The sequence below is a fragment of the Drosophila novamexicana genome, unplaced genomic scaffold (genome assembly GCF_003285875.2).
Source record: "Drosophila novamexicana strain 15010-1031.04,08,12 unplaced genomic scaffold, DnovRS2.1 tig00001429-arrow-arrow-pilon, whole genome shotgun sequence".
NCBI classification, from domain to species: domain Eukaryota; kingdom Metazoa; phylum Arthropoda; class Insecta; order Diptera; family Drosophilidae; genus Drosophila; species Drosophila novamexicana.
In genome coordinates, this window is record NW_020824857.1 from 454634 (window position 1) to 471218 (window position 16585).

At 37.8% G+C, this 16585-nt stretch overlaps 1 protein-coding gene and 1 pseudogene across 1 annotated transcript in view; both read left to right on the plus strand.

Moving 5' to 3' along the window:
• The window catches only part of LOC115767635 (dynein beta chain, ciliary-like), a 600196-nt gene that overhangs the window by 78248 nt on the left and 505363 nt on the right, over nt 1-16585 (plus strand). Inside the window, exons 4-9 of the mRNA XM_030711924.1 lie at nt 5845-6184; nt 6241-6506; nt 6568-7135; nt 7195-7307; nt 7365-7656; nt 7712-7865. Coding sequence (XP_030567784.1) covers nt 5845-6184; nt 6241-6506; nt 6568-7135; nt 7195-7307; nt 7365-7656; nt 7712-7865 — 1733 coding nt within the window. The remainder of the gene's footprint in view (nt 1-5844; nt 6185-6240; nt 6507-6567; nt 7136-7194; nt 7308-7364; nt 7657-7711; nt 7866-16585) is intronic.
• LOC115767623 lies at nt 2399-2955 on the plus strand (annotated as a pseudogene).

A 16585-nucleotide genomic window follows, 5' to 3' on the forward strand; every position in this document is an offset into this window, starting at 1 on the left:
CCTAAAAACACCTCTGAATTTAAATCTCCAACTGACTCTAAATGTATAGCCTTGATCACCAAGCATATAAACACGGCAACGTATCCATTTTGTGCTACACGTCCTCATCCCTTGTATGGCGAAATATTAATACGTCCATGCATAGTCAACTCCGACAGACGAGAAAGCTCCCGAGGGCCGCACACGCACCGCTGGCAAATTTCCCATTTGTGGACTTGCAAACTGAGGCTTCATTTTAAAACATGTGATACATTTAAAACGAAGTGCATTACGCTCATTGATGATCCAATATTTATTTCTTATATAATTGAGTGTGATCGATTAGCCTCCATGCAAGGAACAAGCATGACTATAATTTACGACAAGACTCGTGAAATAATGTTTGGGCAATATATATGGATTATCTTCATTCACTTTGGCAACAATGCATGCGAAATCTTCCTTCGAGTCGTAAGACGCGCTCCCCCAAATTAAAATATGGGTCAAGAGGTAATAAACTGCTATCTCTTGTGACCGGCTTGTAAGAAGAGATAGCTTTTCATTCCAGTTTCGAATAAAACGTTTAACATGTCTCCATTGTCTTCCATTCGAGATCTCCAGAATTTTGTTTATGCGATTTGAAACAAATACTTTCCAGTTTGCACCTCCTGCACGGATCCAACTGATGGCTATCATTGAGTCGGACCAAAAAATAGTACTGCAAAATTTTATATAAATTCGCTCACAGACTTCCCCATGTGTCGCCAATTACGCTGAAAGAGCCACTAAATTCAACTCATCTCAACCGTGATAGCGTATGATCCATTGGGTGATAAGACATTACTCAATTTCGGCTGATCTAAGCGCAGGTGCATTTTCGTTAATCGCTCTTTTCATGCGCTCTCTTATAATAACTTGCTAGTTGGGTAAAGCCCACGCAGGTTGATAATTTCTAAGGTCCTTTTCGATAGTTATACCCTGAACCCATTGAAAATGGCTAAAAGGTCATAATGTATTTGTGCAAATGTATGTAACAGGCTGAAGGAAGCATCTCCGACCCCATAAAGTATATATATTCTTGATCAGCATCAATAGACTATAATCGATAAAAATCTATATCGAAATACTTTTTTTTGAGCAATTTTGGTAAATAATGAGGGCTAGACTCACCAAACTTCACATGTAGCTTCTAGAATAGTATATATATTTGCATTTGGTGTTGGAATAGGAGGGCTTAGGGTATCTCCTAGTCGGGAGCTCCCGACTAAAACCTCCTTGTTTGCTTTGCACATTTAATCTTTTTTTTGTGAATTCCGAATCGGTGTTCAGTAAATGTGTATTGCAGGGCTCTAATGATTTGCCAGTCCATTCCAGTCGTTAGACTATTATGAAGTTATCTAATGCGCCTCCTTAATTCTGCTCTTTCAGTGCGATTACCTTCGATTGATTAACAGACGAGTCGATAATAAAATAAAACAAATTGCAATTATATTTAAAAAATCCAAAATTCTATATGAACACATTTATTTATAATAGCAGCACAAGCACATAACACCTAGCACACAATAAAACCACAATTGCAATTATATTTAAGAAATTCAAAATTCTATAAGTGCACATGTATTTAAAAATTCTAAACCAAGAATTCAGTTTAAACTAGAGAGTGAGCACATCTTCGGCACGCTGAATACCCTTGTAGACATTTCGCGCAGATCGAGTTTGATTCCGATAATCGATAACTTACTCCGTTTCCAAGCAATCGATAAAAATCGATATCGATATCCTGTTTTTTGGGAAATTTTGGTAAATAATAAGAGCTAGAGCTAGCTAGAAAATAGAATATATATATGCATTTGATTTTGGAAGAAGTGGGTTCAGGGTAACCCCAAGTCGGGAGCTCCCGACTAGAACCTCTTACTTGTTTTTTTGTTGGAGATTTAGTAATTTGGCTGAAACTACATCTACTGATTCTCCTTTGACTTTGGCTGTCAATTTATCATTTGAACAATTGTTTGCTCATGACTTATTAAATTTCTTGCATGATCCTTCCGCTTAGTCTTTATTAGGTTGATTTCTACTGTTTCATGCGCCTTTTAGGGAATTAAGTAGTTTCAATGTGTCTTTGAAAGTTTGTAAATTCTCTGCCTTTCCATCTAACTCAGGTATGAGTGATGTGGCTAATTTCAAAAATTCATCTACTGCTTGAGCCATGTTTACTGTGTTTCAATCTTCTAGTTTTTCGTGGCTTATCAAATGTTACCGGTGTATTTAACACCGATGGTAGATAAAAAGATCATGCTTTTTATTTAAATTTGTCAGTTTTTTTGCCACTCGTTAACCAAACTCCTGATTTCATTGTATTCGTATACAAGGATATCAGTGTATTTAATTATGGTGGATCTCAAATGGGTCTCTAGAAATGCCACCTAAAAAGCCTACCGAAGCGGCGATAAGAAGGCAGAGCAGAAAAGGGCGGCCGCAGAAGCGCGTGCTGCTGCCAGGAAGGAGCCACCCGCTGCAGCTAAACCTGCGGCTGCTGCCCCCAAGAAATCTGCTGCTCCTGCCAAAAACCCCGCTGCCTCTGCTGGTTCTGCCAATAAGCCAGCCGCTGACGCTGCTAAGAGGCCCCAGTCTGTGCTGGCCAAGCTCTCCGCCAGGGCACAAGCTGCTGCCAAGGGCAAGTAGCCCGTGGGCAAGGCTGGCGCCAAGCCCGCCAAGAAGGTGAAAATCATCAAGGGCGCTTTCGGTACACGCACATGCAAGACCCGCACCAATGTGCACTTCCGTCGTCCAACAACGTTGAAGCTTCCACGTAATCCCAAATACCCCAGGAAGGCGATGCCCACCAGGAAAAGCATGAATGCTTACAACATCATCAAATACCCGTTGACCACGGAAGCAGCCATGAAGAAGACCGAGGACAACAACACCTTGGTCTTCCTTTCTTTGGTTTTGTCTCTTTGTCTTTGGTTTTGATTTTAGTTGTAGGCGCGCCCTATACTCAGCTATTGTGTATAGTTGGAGCGTCCCTTTTTCTCGACTGGAGAAGTATCTTGTAGATCGAACTGCTTTGATTATTGTTGTCTGGCCATAGGCATGATGTTAATATGTTTGCTCACTGTATTGCGTACTTGTTTTATTTGATGCTGCACATGTTGTAGCTTGTTGGCCGATACGCCTTAGTTGTGGTTGCTTAGCTATTTGCAGGTAAATAATTTTATTGAGACCCTTTATTGTTCCCATTTTGATTGTTGTAATATTCTGTTAATTGTTTTTTTTTTTGGCGCTGCCACAGGTCCAGGTCTATTTAGACCTACTGCACGGTAGCCATGTAATAAATTGGACGTGATGGTTACCAAGTAATATGTTGGACATCAAATTAATGCTCTTGCATGATACTGCTCACTTCAATCAGAAACACATCCATGTGTTTTGAGCTGTCTTTATTTATTAAACTTTAATAATTCATATCTTATATTCTAAGCCTTAACTGCGCAACTTCGCTGCCAGTAAACGCCGGCATAGACGTTAAGAAGTCAAAGGCGAGAGAGTGTTATATACATACATAAAGAAGGGACGGTCGCGCATGCTAAGCATGCATACTCGGCACTTCTACTACCCATTGCATACTTGTACGATCATATAACTTTGTACTTGAATTATGCTTGTGACTTCGGCGTGTGTTTCAATTTAAATGACTCTGGATACAGTCTGTATTCGATATGTATATTTATTACATTTAAAGAGCACGTCTGCACGCTCCTATCCAAAGTTGAAGCATGCCTGAATTAAGACCGATTTCCCCAATGTCGGAAGATCCTACTGATCTCTTGGCTCTGACTCCCGAACATTTTCAGTGGCACAGCCAGAGATCAGCCGCTGGCAGCGCTTGAAGGCTTTGCAGCAACAGTTTTGCCCAAATAGTCTGGCCCGTCAGCAATCCGCGGAATCATGTCGGCTCAAGGGCAAGTGACGCAAGTGCCAGATGATAGCTGGTTTCATCAAGTCTGGTGTTGGGCTCGGACATTTATCCCGAGCTAATTTTTCAAGGCGACCTACCGAGCCATGGTGGCGCACCATTAGCCCACAATACTGTATTCGGGTAGATACTGTACGGATCCAGCGGACCAATAAAACAGAGCCACTTCCTTCTCCTTTTGTTTGCAATACTGCAAGGTGGGCGACATGTTTACAAAAGAAGTGTATCTAGCCGCCGATACTTCACTAAAGTTGGGTCTGACGCAGGAAATAAAACAAAAAATAATATTCACCGCTCACACTAACACTTACACTAAAACATTCTAACCTAAACTCTGAAAAATATAACCAGACAAACAAGTGTTTTTTTTTCCTACGAAGGAATATATCAATTTCTACAGGAGAAAACCCCCCATACGGGCAGCAATTTGTAAAGGTTCCAAGTGGAAGCCCTCCAGACGCCCCAGTAAAAACATATATTACAGCACATTATTACACCACAGCGGATGATCCCCGCGACCCAGCATTGTTATTCACAAGCATTTAAATTCAAACAGTTGGAGTTCGTAAACAGCTGTTTTTTTTTTAACAAACTTTGCAGGCCTTGTCGCAGCTGGTATAAAATGCATATTCTACTTTTTCCTCACTCACTAGCATTATAACATATTGTGTAAGACCAAATTTTTCTTTAATTCTTTGCTTTAGTTTTAAACAAGTTTTAAACTAGTCGGGAGCTCCCGACTAGGGAATACCCTGAACCCGCTTATTCCAACACCAAATTCAGTTCGCGCAACGCGCTCGACTAAAGTAATAAAATACAAATTTAAAAAAAAAATTCCCTTGGCAGGGTTCGAACTCGCAACTGACCGTATTACTTGCTATCGACTCTACTCAACAGCCACACCAGCAAAAAAAAAAAAACAACAGGTTCTAGTCGCGATCTTCCGACTAGGGAATACCCTGAACCCTCTTATGCCAACGCCAAATAAATTTAAAAAAAGTTCCCTTGGCAGGGTTCGAACTCGCATTACTTGCTGTCGACTCTACTAAACAGCCACACCAGCAATAAAAAAAAATGCTTTCCCCGGTGGGGCTCGAACTCGCCACAGACCGCACCACTTGCTATGCTTCTACTCAGCAGCCACACCAATAATTAAGTACTTATGAGGAAAAAAGAACTTAAATAGCATTACAGAAAATAGTCGCAATTATCATGCTGTTAGAATGCGATAGAACGCGATGCTGACGCGCATGAATGTGTATGTGTACATGTATACAGAAATTCTTGAAGTTTCGCTAGCTGTGCTTTCTAATTGCGCAGTTACATATAACTTTGGTTTTTTCTGAACCGATCTTTATGAAATTTTCTACAGTATATCTTATTGTACCATAGAATATTTGTGTTTTCTTAAAAAGTCAATTGCATTTAAATTGTGGCTTAAGTTGGTTGGCAATACAACTTGATTTATAGCTCTGAGGTGGTGGCGGTAAGGTGGCGATTGGAATAAAATGAAAGATGCTTGACATATATATACAATTTTAGAAGCAACGACTCGAACTCGCGACAGACCGCACCAGTTGCTATGCCTCTACTCAACAGCCTCGCCAATAATTAAGTATTATTGATGTTTTCTCAATTAAATATTAATTGATAATATATATTTCTTTATATATTTTGCAGTTAATTGTAATTGGGATATAGCTATACGAAAGTTCAGAAAACCTCGACCGAAAGATATACATTCCTAAAATAGGTCTCTTTCTAATATATGTTTAGAATATATATTTAGCTATATTTTTTGTATGCCGATCTAAAATCGGCACAATTAATTGCAATTGGTTTATAGCTATACAAAAGTTTGAAAAACATTTGCAATATAATTTTAGGGAGCATGCATCAGTTAACCACATGATGAAACATTCTATTGAATTTATGGTAGTAAAATGGTTGGACTCTGTGGAAAATCTTGTAGGTGTCAAGCCAACAGACAAGCTGTTTTCGACGGAAAGATATCCACTTCCAGAAGCGATATTTGCATACTGGGAATCTCGGCAAGAAAACCTTGAGAATCTTGCGCATCAATTGGGTGATATTCGAATCAAGACTATAGGATTTGTATTGGAAAAAATACAATCGGTTTTTGAGCATTCCTATCGACGAATTGTTGAGCTAGTTTTGGAGTCTTTAGCCGAGGCGCGGGACATAACAAAATGCTTAGCAGCTCTGGTAAGAAACTAAATCTTGCTAGATTTCTTTGATGAATTATATTGGCAATCTTATAGAAAAAGAAAATTGATAAGTTTGAAATGAACACTATGGATGATAATAGACCGGATATAAGACCCTTAATGCTAACAGTTGGACTTGTATGGGGACATTCTCGTTATTTTCACACCCTTGATAATATGACCCTCTTCTTTAATCTTTTTCATAATTCACTTATTGAATGCGTTATTCGTACAATTGAACCTGATTCCATGTTTCAGGGTGACGTTGAGGAAGCTTACAAGAAAATTATAATGAACATACAGCACCTCGAATATTATAAGTAAGTTGTACCATTATACTGATCGTGTGAATTTTGTAACCTAGCCTCGTTTTATTTACAGAACTATATACAGAGAATGCCGCAACTCATTAAAAAAATTTAAAATCGGTACTACATTCAATTCACAGGACTGGACATGGCAGGCAGCAAAAATTTTTCAACGCTTGGACGGCTTTATGGACCGACTTCATGAACTTAAAGAGATGTTCAATACAGGGCGTGATTTCATGAAGTTAGACAAAATAGTGATAGGTGGCCTAAAGGGACGTCAAATTTCTGCTGCTCTTGAAAAAATTGTCGAAGACTATAAAAACTGTTATCGTGAATGGACCAACATACAGTACAATCCCCTAGATCCGGAAGCTGAAAATTCACTTTTTGAAATAGATCGTCTGCACTTTAAGCAAAAAACAGATATGTTAGAGAGAATGATAGCGACTCAATTCGAAAAAGCTCTTGAGGACTCGCATGATTTGTTACTTGGTGGGCAAATACTACTTCGGCCTATAATTAGGGCTCATATTGATTCATTTATGCATATAATTGTTGACGATTTCGAGAAAGAAATTTTATATGTTAAAGAGGATTTTAATATTCTTAAGCAGATGTATACTGAGAAAGGTGTATTGGTCAGTAATTTTTATATAAATCATTAAACTAAATCTTACTAATAATGCAATACTAATAGGATATACCAACTGACGACTGTTTTCCAAAAACTTCAGGAACCATCGCATTGCTAAATAAACTTCGTCATCGTATTACTGCCATTTATAAAGACGCAGACATGTATGATTACCCGTAAGTATTTAAAGCAAGTAATAAGGTCTAAGGCAAATGTAATATTCTTATTTTTAGACTTTTTGAAAACGAAAGGGGAAAGAATATCTTAGATCTGTATAATCTTATGCTACAGGAAGTAAATAGTTTTATTAAAAATATACTAGCTAAGTGGGTTGTTGAATGTTGGGCCAGTATTCAAGAAAGCATGGCAATTTCTCTGCTAAAAAGTGATGAAAATGACAACATTTCTGTAAATTTTAACGAAAATCTTAAAACCGCTCTTAAGGATATAAAAGTCTTGCGTCTGCTGGAATGTGAGCTTACTCCAAACCTTATTAAATTTTTCAGTTTGGAAGAAGATCTTTGGGTGCGTAAAATACATTTGCCTGTTTTGACAATAAGTGGTCATACTCATATTACAGCAAGCTCGTATAAAATTAGAGAGAATCGCAGAATGGTGCAATGACATTAACGAGAGAGCGCACGAAACAGAGAGGGCGCTTATTGCGGTCGAGATGGCGATGATAAATGAACAAATAAAACCACTAATTGAAAAAATAACATGGGACGCATATAGTAAGTTTTTTATTTTAAGTGAAATATTAGAGTATTTTTAAGCAGAGGTATGAATATTAAGTTGCAAGAGGCATGTCATATTTCGAAGCATTTCGAGACCACTACAATACCTTGATATTATTAGGTCCGCAATGGATAAGAATCAGAAATTATAAAATTCCACATACATGTAAAGAAGATATTTAATCTTAGGAAAGTACAAAAAATCGTGTAACCGTCTGTCTGAACGAAGAATCTAGCATTTTAGGTCTATCAACATGATTTTAAATCTAATAAATGTTATATTACTTATGCACGCATTTACTTTTGTAGGTCATAAATATACTAACAAAGGTATTTTTCCGGGTGACGCAGCTAGGATATTTGCTGCATTTTGCAATTATTACAGACATTTATTACAAAATTATCGAATTATAGATTTTGGCTAAGATAATGTAAAATTCGAGTTGACAGCAGAGTCAGCTTTTGAATATCTACAAAAAATAAATGAATTATTTCATCACTATCCAGCTTTTAGCAAAGAATTTTACATTACAACCGACGAAAGTAAGCAAGCTCGCGTAGTATTTCTTACACAAGATGAAAACACATCTACTGTTAGCACATTCTGTAACTTACAACCTTAGATTATATTAGAGAATTTTTGGAAGCCGAATTACCAACCACGAGTCGTGGCAGGGGAAGGGGACGAGAGAAAAAGAAATATATTTAGAAAGATAGATTTCCTCAAGCGCCCGTATTGGTGTTATGACCACCCCATGGTGGTCAGCCACCTGGCTGCTAGCCTATCTTACGATTAATGGTGTTTTTCTTTAAGCGACGACGTACTTTGGTGCGATATGATTTTCGGATTAAAACGACAGCTTATTCAAGATTCATTATAAACATTTTATTTCTGAACATTATTATTCATACCCAGGCAAATAATAAAAATGTTTGAACGTGTACTTCATATCGGCCATAACGTTAATTTGTATATTCATATTTTTATACCCTTGCAGAAGGTATTATAATTTTGTCGTGAAATGTGTTTCGCATAGAAAAAAGACATCTCCGACGCCATAAAGTATATATATTCTTGATTAGTATCAACAGCCGAGTCGATATAGCCGTGTCCGTCTGTTCTATGTTTCTATGCGAACCAGTCTCTCAGTATCAAGCTATCCTTACGAAACTTTAAAGGAGTCTTTCTTTCTCTTGCACGCAGTACATATGTCAAAACCAGCTGGATCTGACCACTATAATATCATATAGCTGCCATAGAAACATATTTTTGTTCATCAAGATATCTTGACCAAACTCGAAAATTAAGTTGTATGAAGAACATTTTTGTTCATCAAGATATCTTGACCAAAGCTGCATTTATTAGTTTTACTATTCTCGTCATATATTTTGTTTATCAAAATTAAGTTGTTGTATGGACAACTTTTTTGTCATACAAGATATTTTGATGATACCGGACTACTACTACTACTATCTGCCATAGGAACGATCGGTCGAAAGCTAAGTTTTTGATTAAAAACATTTTTGTTTATCAAGATCAAACGCAGCTTTAAGTATTTTCACTGTGCTTTTTAGATACAGGCAAAGCAATGAGCATTATGAAAAGGTTGGGTCTGCAAGGATATTAGATCTTCGGCGAGCCGAAGATATCGTTTCCTTCCGTTTTATCTAATATAATGGAAATAATTAGTGTTTTCTTTTCTGAAGCCACATATGGGTAAGCTAAGGCTAATTGACCCGCCCCTCCAAGATGCAGAAAATAAAATTTTCGGTAAGTTTAAATTTTACACACTTATTATCGAAGAGGAGGGAAACCATGATTTATCACTTTCTCCGAAATTTCTGCGGCTAAATAAAGATTCCATATTAATGTTAGGATTGAATTATTGATAATGCACATTCTTATTTCGTTTGCTTTGTTTTGGGTTTTTTGTACATGCATTTACTCTTGTTTACTTTTCACTGGGTTGGTTATTCAACGACAAAATTAAAGCTTAACATATGTATATACATATATACATAAATACATACATACATATATGTATACATGTATACATGTATACATGTATACATATATACATATATACATATATACATATATACATATATACATATATACATATATACATATATACATATATACATATATACATATATACATATATACATATATACATATATACATATATACATATATACATATATACATATATACATATATACATATATACATATATACATATATACATATATACATTTATACATTTATACATTTATACATTTATACATTTATACATTTATACATTTATACATTAATACATTTATACATATATACATATATACATTTATACATATATACATTTATACATTTATACATATATACATATATACATTTATACATATATACATATATACATACATATACATATATACATACATATACATATATACATATATACATATATACATATATACATATATACATATATACATATATACATATATACATATATACATATTGTAAGCGTCTGGCAATCTCAACCCATTGCCATTCACAGCGAATCTATAATTAGGCGAAGAAGTATCGAGCTAAGCATCACTAGAAAAAAGCATCAAGCCAATAGAGAAAGAGGACGGACGCTTCTTTAGAATCTATGATATAAGCTAATCTTTGTAAAGTTAACGCAGTATACTATTCTATCTTTTACTTATGTTTGCATAAGAGTATTTCACTCAGTCGACCTGACCAATTCTTACAGTAGGCTCTAATATCGTCACTGACAAAATTAGCTATGAAAAGGGGAACAGCTGGCCGGACTGGCAAATAAAACAATTCCATCGGTCGGTGATGCTATTTAGAAAATTGTATTCTTTAACTAGGCTTTAAGCATATAATTCTATTATCTATTGTATAACCTATTGAAAAATAAGGAAGACACTCGGTTTGTCGACCATTAATAAATAAATAAATAATAATAAAAAAAAATGAAAATTATTTATTAACAAATATGTAAGAGTCGGCAATCTCAACCCATTGCCATTCACAGCGAATCGATAATTAGGCGAAAAAGTAGCGAGTTAAGCATCACTAGAGAAAAAGCAGCAAGCCAATAAAGAAGGAGGACGGACGCTTCTTAAGAATCTAAGATATAAGCTAATCTTTGTGAAGTTAACGCATTAAACTATTCTATCATTTACTTATGTTTGTATAAGCGTATCTCACTCAGTTGACCTGACCAATTCTTACAGTTCAGAAATGGGATAGATCTATGTATGGACACAGATATGCCGTGTTCGCCTACACGCAGAGAAGAAACGCATAGAAGTCTGGATGAGAAGTTTGCAGTGGGATATGCTCCCAAAGGTCTAAGTGACAAAGATTACTGCAAGCTGGGATAAGTTCCCACGATCTTAACATCAGACTGTTTCATAAGTTGGAATACATTTCCTGCAGCGTCGGGGTGTATAATTCTCTTGGGAATTCTCTTCGAATTTCACAGATTGAGCTAACATTGCGATTGCCGTTGCGGAGAAGCAATCCACAGAAGAGTACAAGCAAAGCCATGAAGAGGGAGGATCACTTTATCAGCTACAAAATGAAATAATAAGGTTAAATGAAATTATGAGTCAGTTTATAAACATGCAATGCGCTAGTGCTAGTGGACAAGTGTCGAGCAAGCCACCGGCTATAAACAACTTAGTGCAAGATACAGAAAGCGAGGTGGATGATGAGTATCAACAAAGCACAGCCACACGTCAAGCTTCGGTCAAGGATATTGCTAACACGTTGCCTGAGTTTGACCCGACAGATGCCATTTCAGTCATCAGTTCATTGATCGTGTCAACAAAGTGGTTGAGGCATATCAGTGGGACGAAAAGTTTTTAATGCTCGCAATCTACACTCGACTCAAATGTACAGCCAGAATGTGGTTTAACTCTTCGCCAAGACTTCATGCGACATGGCACCACTTTGCAAACGCACTTCGCGACGAATTAGCTTCACATGAAGCAGAAATCCACTACGCCATGGCAAAATCGATTAGACGTCCAAAAGAGACAATAAAGGAATATTGTTTTCGTATGTCCCAGAATCGATAGGATCTATCGCCGTATCGCCAACAGAGTCAGAAAGGAGTTGACCTTACTGAGAAGAAAAGCCACAGACACCATGCTGGAGGAAGCAACGGCAGACGAGAGCTCCAAATTCGCACTGTGGAAACTTACCAGTCGATACAAGCGGCAACCTGCACCAAAGTTTCCCGTTCGACATCCCGATGGCACCTGGGCCAGGTCGCCAATGGAAAGAGCCGAAGCCTTCGCCTGTAACCTGGAGGAGCGTTTCAACCCGTTTGAGACCGCATCGCATAGAAGGATACAGCGAGTCGCGCAAATCCTGGAGGCGCCGCTACAAACGGCACTCCCTTTATCACCAATCACCTTCCAAGAAGTAAAGCAGGAGATAAAGACCCTAAAAAACAACAAAGCCCCTGGGGAAGATCGGTTGGACAACCAGACAATTAAGCTATTGCCATACAAGGCGGTGCTTTTTCTCGTAGCCATTTTTAATGCAACTCTTCGGCTAGGTCATTTTCCAGTAGCCTGGAAGAAGGCGCATATCATTATGTTGCACAAGAGCGGAAAATCCCCTAATCAACTGGACTCTTATCGCCCCATCAGCCTCCTGCCTACCTTTGGCAAGATACTGGAAAGGTGCATCCTTAGAAGGATCCTGGATACTCCGGAAATAAAACGCTTAATCCCGAAGTTCCAGTTTGGGTTTAGACTGAAACACGGTACCCCTGAGCAACTCCATCGGGTCACAAATTTTATTTTGGACGGCTTTAACAGGAAGGAGTATGTGGTGGCAGCATACCTCGACATCCAACAAGCTTTTGACCGGGTGTGGCACGCAGGACTCCTCTCCAAGATTAAGGGCAAATTGAATCCGCAGCTTGAACGAGAGGACATTTAGAGTGGTACAGGATGGCATAGCCTCTCATACCAAACGCATAAGAGCGGGAGTTCCACAAGGTAGCGTTTTGGGTCCCACTCTTTATAGCCTCTTCACGCACGATATGCCCAAGGCAAGCGAAATACCCCTCGTCAGTCGGCAGGATTTCCTGGTGGCTACGTTTGCTGATGACACGGCAATCCTTGCCAAGAATAATTGCGTCTACGAAGCAACAGACATCCTGCAAGAGTATCTGAAACGCTTCGAAAACTGGGCTTGCAGGTGGAATATCTCTGTGAACCCCCAAAAATGTGCTACGGTCACTCACACCCTGCGCAAGGACTCCTCCCCTGGACTTTTTCTTCATGGCGACCAACAACTTGAAAAGCAAAATCAGACGTCTGAGCTGGCTGCTAAACCCAAACAACAAACTCTCGCTCCGAAATAAAGTCCAAATATATAAAGTAATACTTGCCCCTGCATGGCGATATGGACTCCAGGTATACGGAATTGCCGCGAAGACGCACCTTAACAAACTTCGCATCATGCAGGCCAAGATCTTGCGAAAAATCTCTGGAGCCGAATGGTATATTCGAACACGAGACATTGCAAAGGACCTTAAGGTTACTATGGTAGGAGACCTTATTAATCAACAAACAGCAAGTCACTTATGTAAGCTCCGCAACCACCCTAACGTCTTGGCAAGAAACCTGCTAAGGAGGCGAAGAAGGAGGCTTAAAAAGTGTTATCCTATAGACCTGGCCAAACGCCGACTATAATGAAGCAAAATTAACATGTACATATATATACACATTGTAAATATTTAACTTAAGCTTTCATTACCCAAAACTCACGCTGATAAAAGTTGCTAAAAGTGAAAAGTAACAGAAAATTAGCAAAAATAAAAGTAACTTAAACCATAAAAAAAAAAAAAAAAAAAAAAAAAAAAAAAGAATTGATTTCTCACAGAATTATTTCTGAATAAATCAATTTGCTTGTCGATATATTCTGAGCACGAATAACGAAAGCGGCCGCATTCCTTCTTGGCAATTGCGGCGATCTTGCCGGAATCACGCCCAGTAAGACCTACACACTTAGCATGCATCATATTCTCACACAAATTACGGCAGTGCAGAATCATCAGCCTGCTTGATCGTGCAGCGTTTCTTACAGCACGACATAATTATTAAATGCTTATGCAAGTTGCGAGAGCGCAAACCAAAACGAAAACGGTGCACAAGATTAGTTAACACTCAAAAAACAATTATTCTCACACACACAGGGCAGGCTCATGATGCCTGCTTGAATGCGCCAGGCTTCTTACAACACGACATAATAACCAGCAGCGTTAAAAGATAGGTAGAAGCTGCTAGAGCGCAGAGCAAAACGAATCTGTATTTGCCAAGCAACTCAAAACTCGAGTCAAAATTACTCGGGAGCTGCTTAGCCACATTATGCAATTTGCGAGAGCGCAGAGCAAAATGAAAATGGTGCACAAGATAGAGCAAGTAAGCACTCAAAAAATAATTATTCGTACACAAGCAAATTGTTTGGAGCAAAAAGCAACAGCAAAAATTTGCGAGAACGCGTAGCACAAGCAGAAATATGCAGCAGCGAACACACGCACGTATGCCCAGGGAAGCACCAAAGCAAAATAATCAAACAGGCAATGCAACAATATGGAACTGACGCCGCGTTTAATAAATGCAATAATTGACAGACTTACACTCCTCAACAGATAACACTTTGCACAAGCTATAAAAACTTTAAATAAAACACCAAAAATGCAAAATTTAGAAATAAAATGCAGGATTATAGCGTAAAAACATATAAAAATCTTGGAGCACAAGTAAAGGACGTCAATTATTATAAACTGAGAACTCTCTGTGCCCTTTTGGATAGCGTTTATTGTTGTAATTTAATTAATTGTAATTACTTGTGCGAAATGCCAATAAGCAAAAACCACTCAATTATCATTGGGGTTTTATGTGTTGTATGTTGTATGTGTTGTGGTTTTTGCTAATTGGCATTTCGCACAAGTAAATTACAACTACTTTATAATTGTTTTAGTCATTTGGGGCCTGTAATAGTACTTCTTTATTTTCATCAAGGTACACGAAATCGCGTCCTTCTATAGGGTCATAATGATATATTGACAGAATTGATTTATTTGACTTCCGTCATTTTTGTTTATTTGTGTCACCTTTGTTAGTAGCGCTTCTTCTATTATATTTAAATATTTATTGCCCATATTTTTAAATTCATTTTATTTGTTCATTTGGTAACAACTGTTTGTGAACAATTTTATGTATTTCGGCTTCTGAATTAAGACTTTGGAAGAATTGAAATAAGTCGAATTTTCCATTAGAGTAAAAACCGTTAACTGAATATTGTGAAATGATTCGTTTTCCTCTTTTAAGTAAACAATTTGTTTTCACAAAGTTCTTTACGTCGTTATTACTAACGACTTCATAGACATTTGGCTCTTTAAGATCTATTTTGCAATTTTATTTCGCATTCTAGTAAGTTGATTTTTGATTGCTATTTTTTATTTAAAACAATTAGGTTAGAGGTCTATGGTCTGTTTCAACGAAGAATTGGCTTCCGTTAACATGATCTGAAAAGTGTTTTATTGCCCATTGAATAGCAGCTAATTTCTGCTCTTTAGTTGATTTATTGCTTTCTCCCTATGTGAAGGCTCGTTGCGCATATGCGATTGGTAATTTCTTCACGTTGTACTTTTCTGATAGTACTGTGGTAATCTTGGTTTTATTAAATGCGTCATTGCATTCTTTTGTCTTCTCGAATTTTTTGCACAATCTAGTCAAATGACGTGAATATTTTGCGAAATTGTGAATAAATCGTCTGTAATAACTACAGAACGCGATAACATGATGCCATATCTTTATGTGCAAGGCATAATTTCTCATTATCAGCATACATTAATACTCGAGAGTGAGACAAAATCGGCAAAAATGGCGATGACCAAACGAAATCTGGGAGATTAAAGTCCCCAAGAACAAAGTAGGGAGGAGATAGATTTAAAAGCGTTCAGGCTTTGGTAAATAAACATGTTAGATAGTGGAGGCATATAGGAACATAAAATTACGATACGGAAACTTCAAAACACAACTCTTAAATCAACTAACTCAATCCGTTAGATAGGAAGTTCAATGCGTTCTGACTAGCATACTCGACAGCTATGAGTACTCCTCCTCCAATACGGGAAACTCGATCACATAAGTGGTGTGAATTAAACAAGGTCTCAGTAAAAAAGTAAAGCAAGTTTAGATTTAAGTCCTCTAGCTAATTGTCACTTCAGCGGCGGTCGGTTCTCTGCTTCACAAGGAGGATATCGTTAACGGGACCAACATACTTGTAGATATATGACGCGCTGAAAATAGTTAAGGCGATTGAAATTAAGCTTCCTTAAAGCCCTGAAAGTGTAAGTAATGGTCGAAAATTAATAATTGCTGTGATGTGGCAGACGAGCATGCGCAGCGAATCGAAATCGAAGATGGAAGGGCCAACAAAGTGATAAAAATGGTGCTTCGCAGTCTTCACAGCGGCGGGATAAACAACCATTCAATTGAGTCGGATAGGCAAAACTCGTGAACAGCCTTGTTCTTCACTCAGGAACAGGCGGCTCAGATCTCCCAGCTCATTCTTAGCACCTACCAGGTTTGTCGCATTGTCAGACCAGATCCTTGACGGTCGAAAGCGAGTCAGGATGAAGCGATTTAGGGCGTTAAGAATTGATATTGTA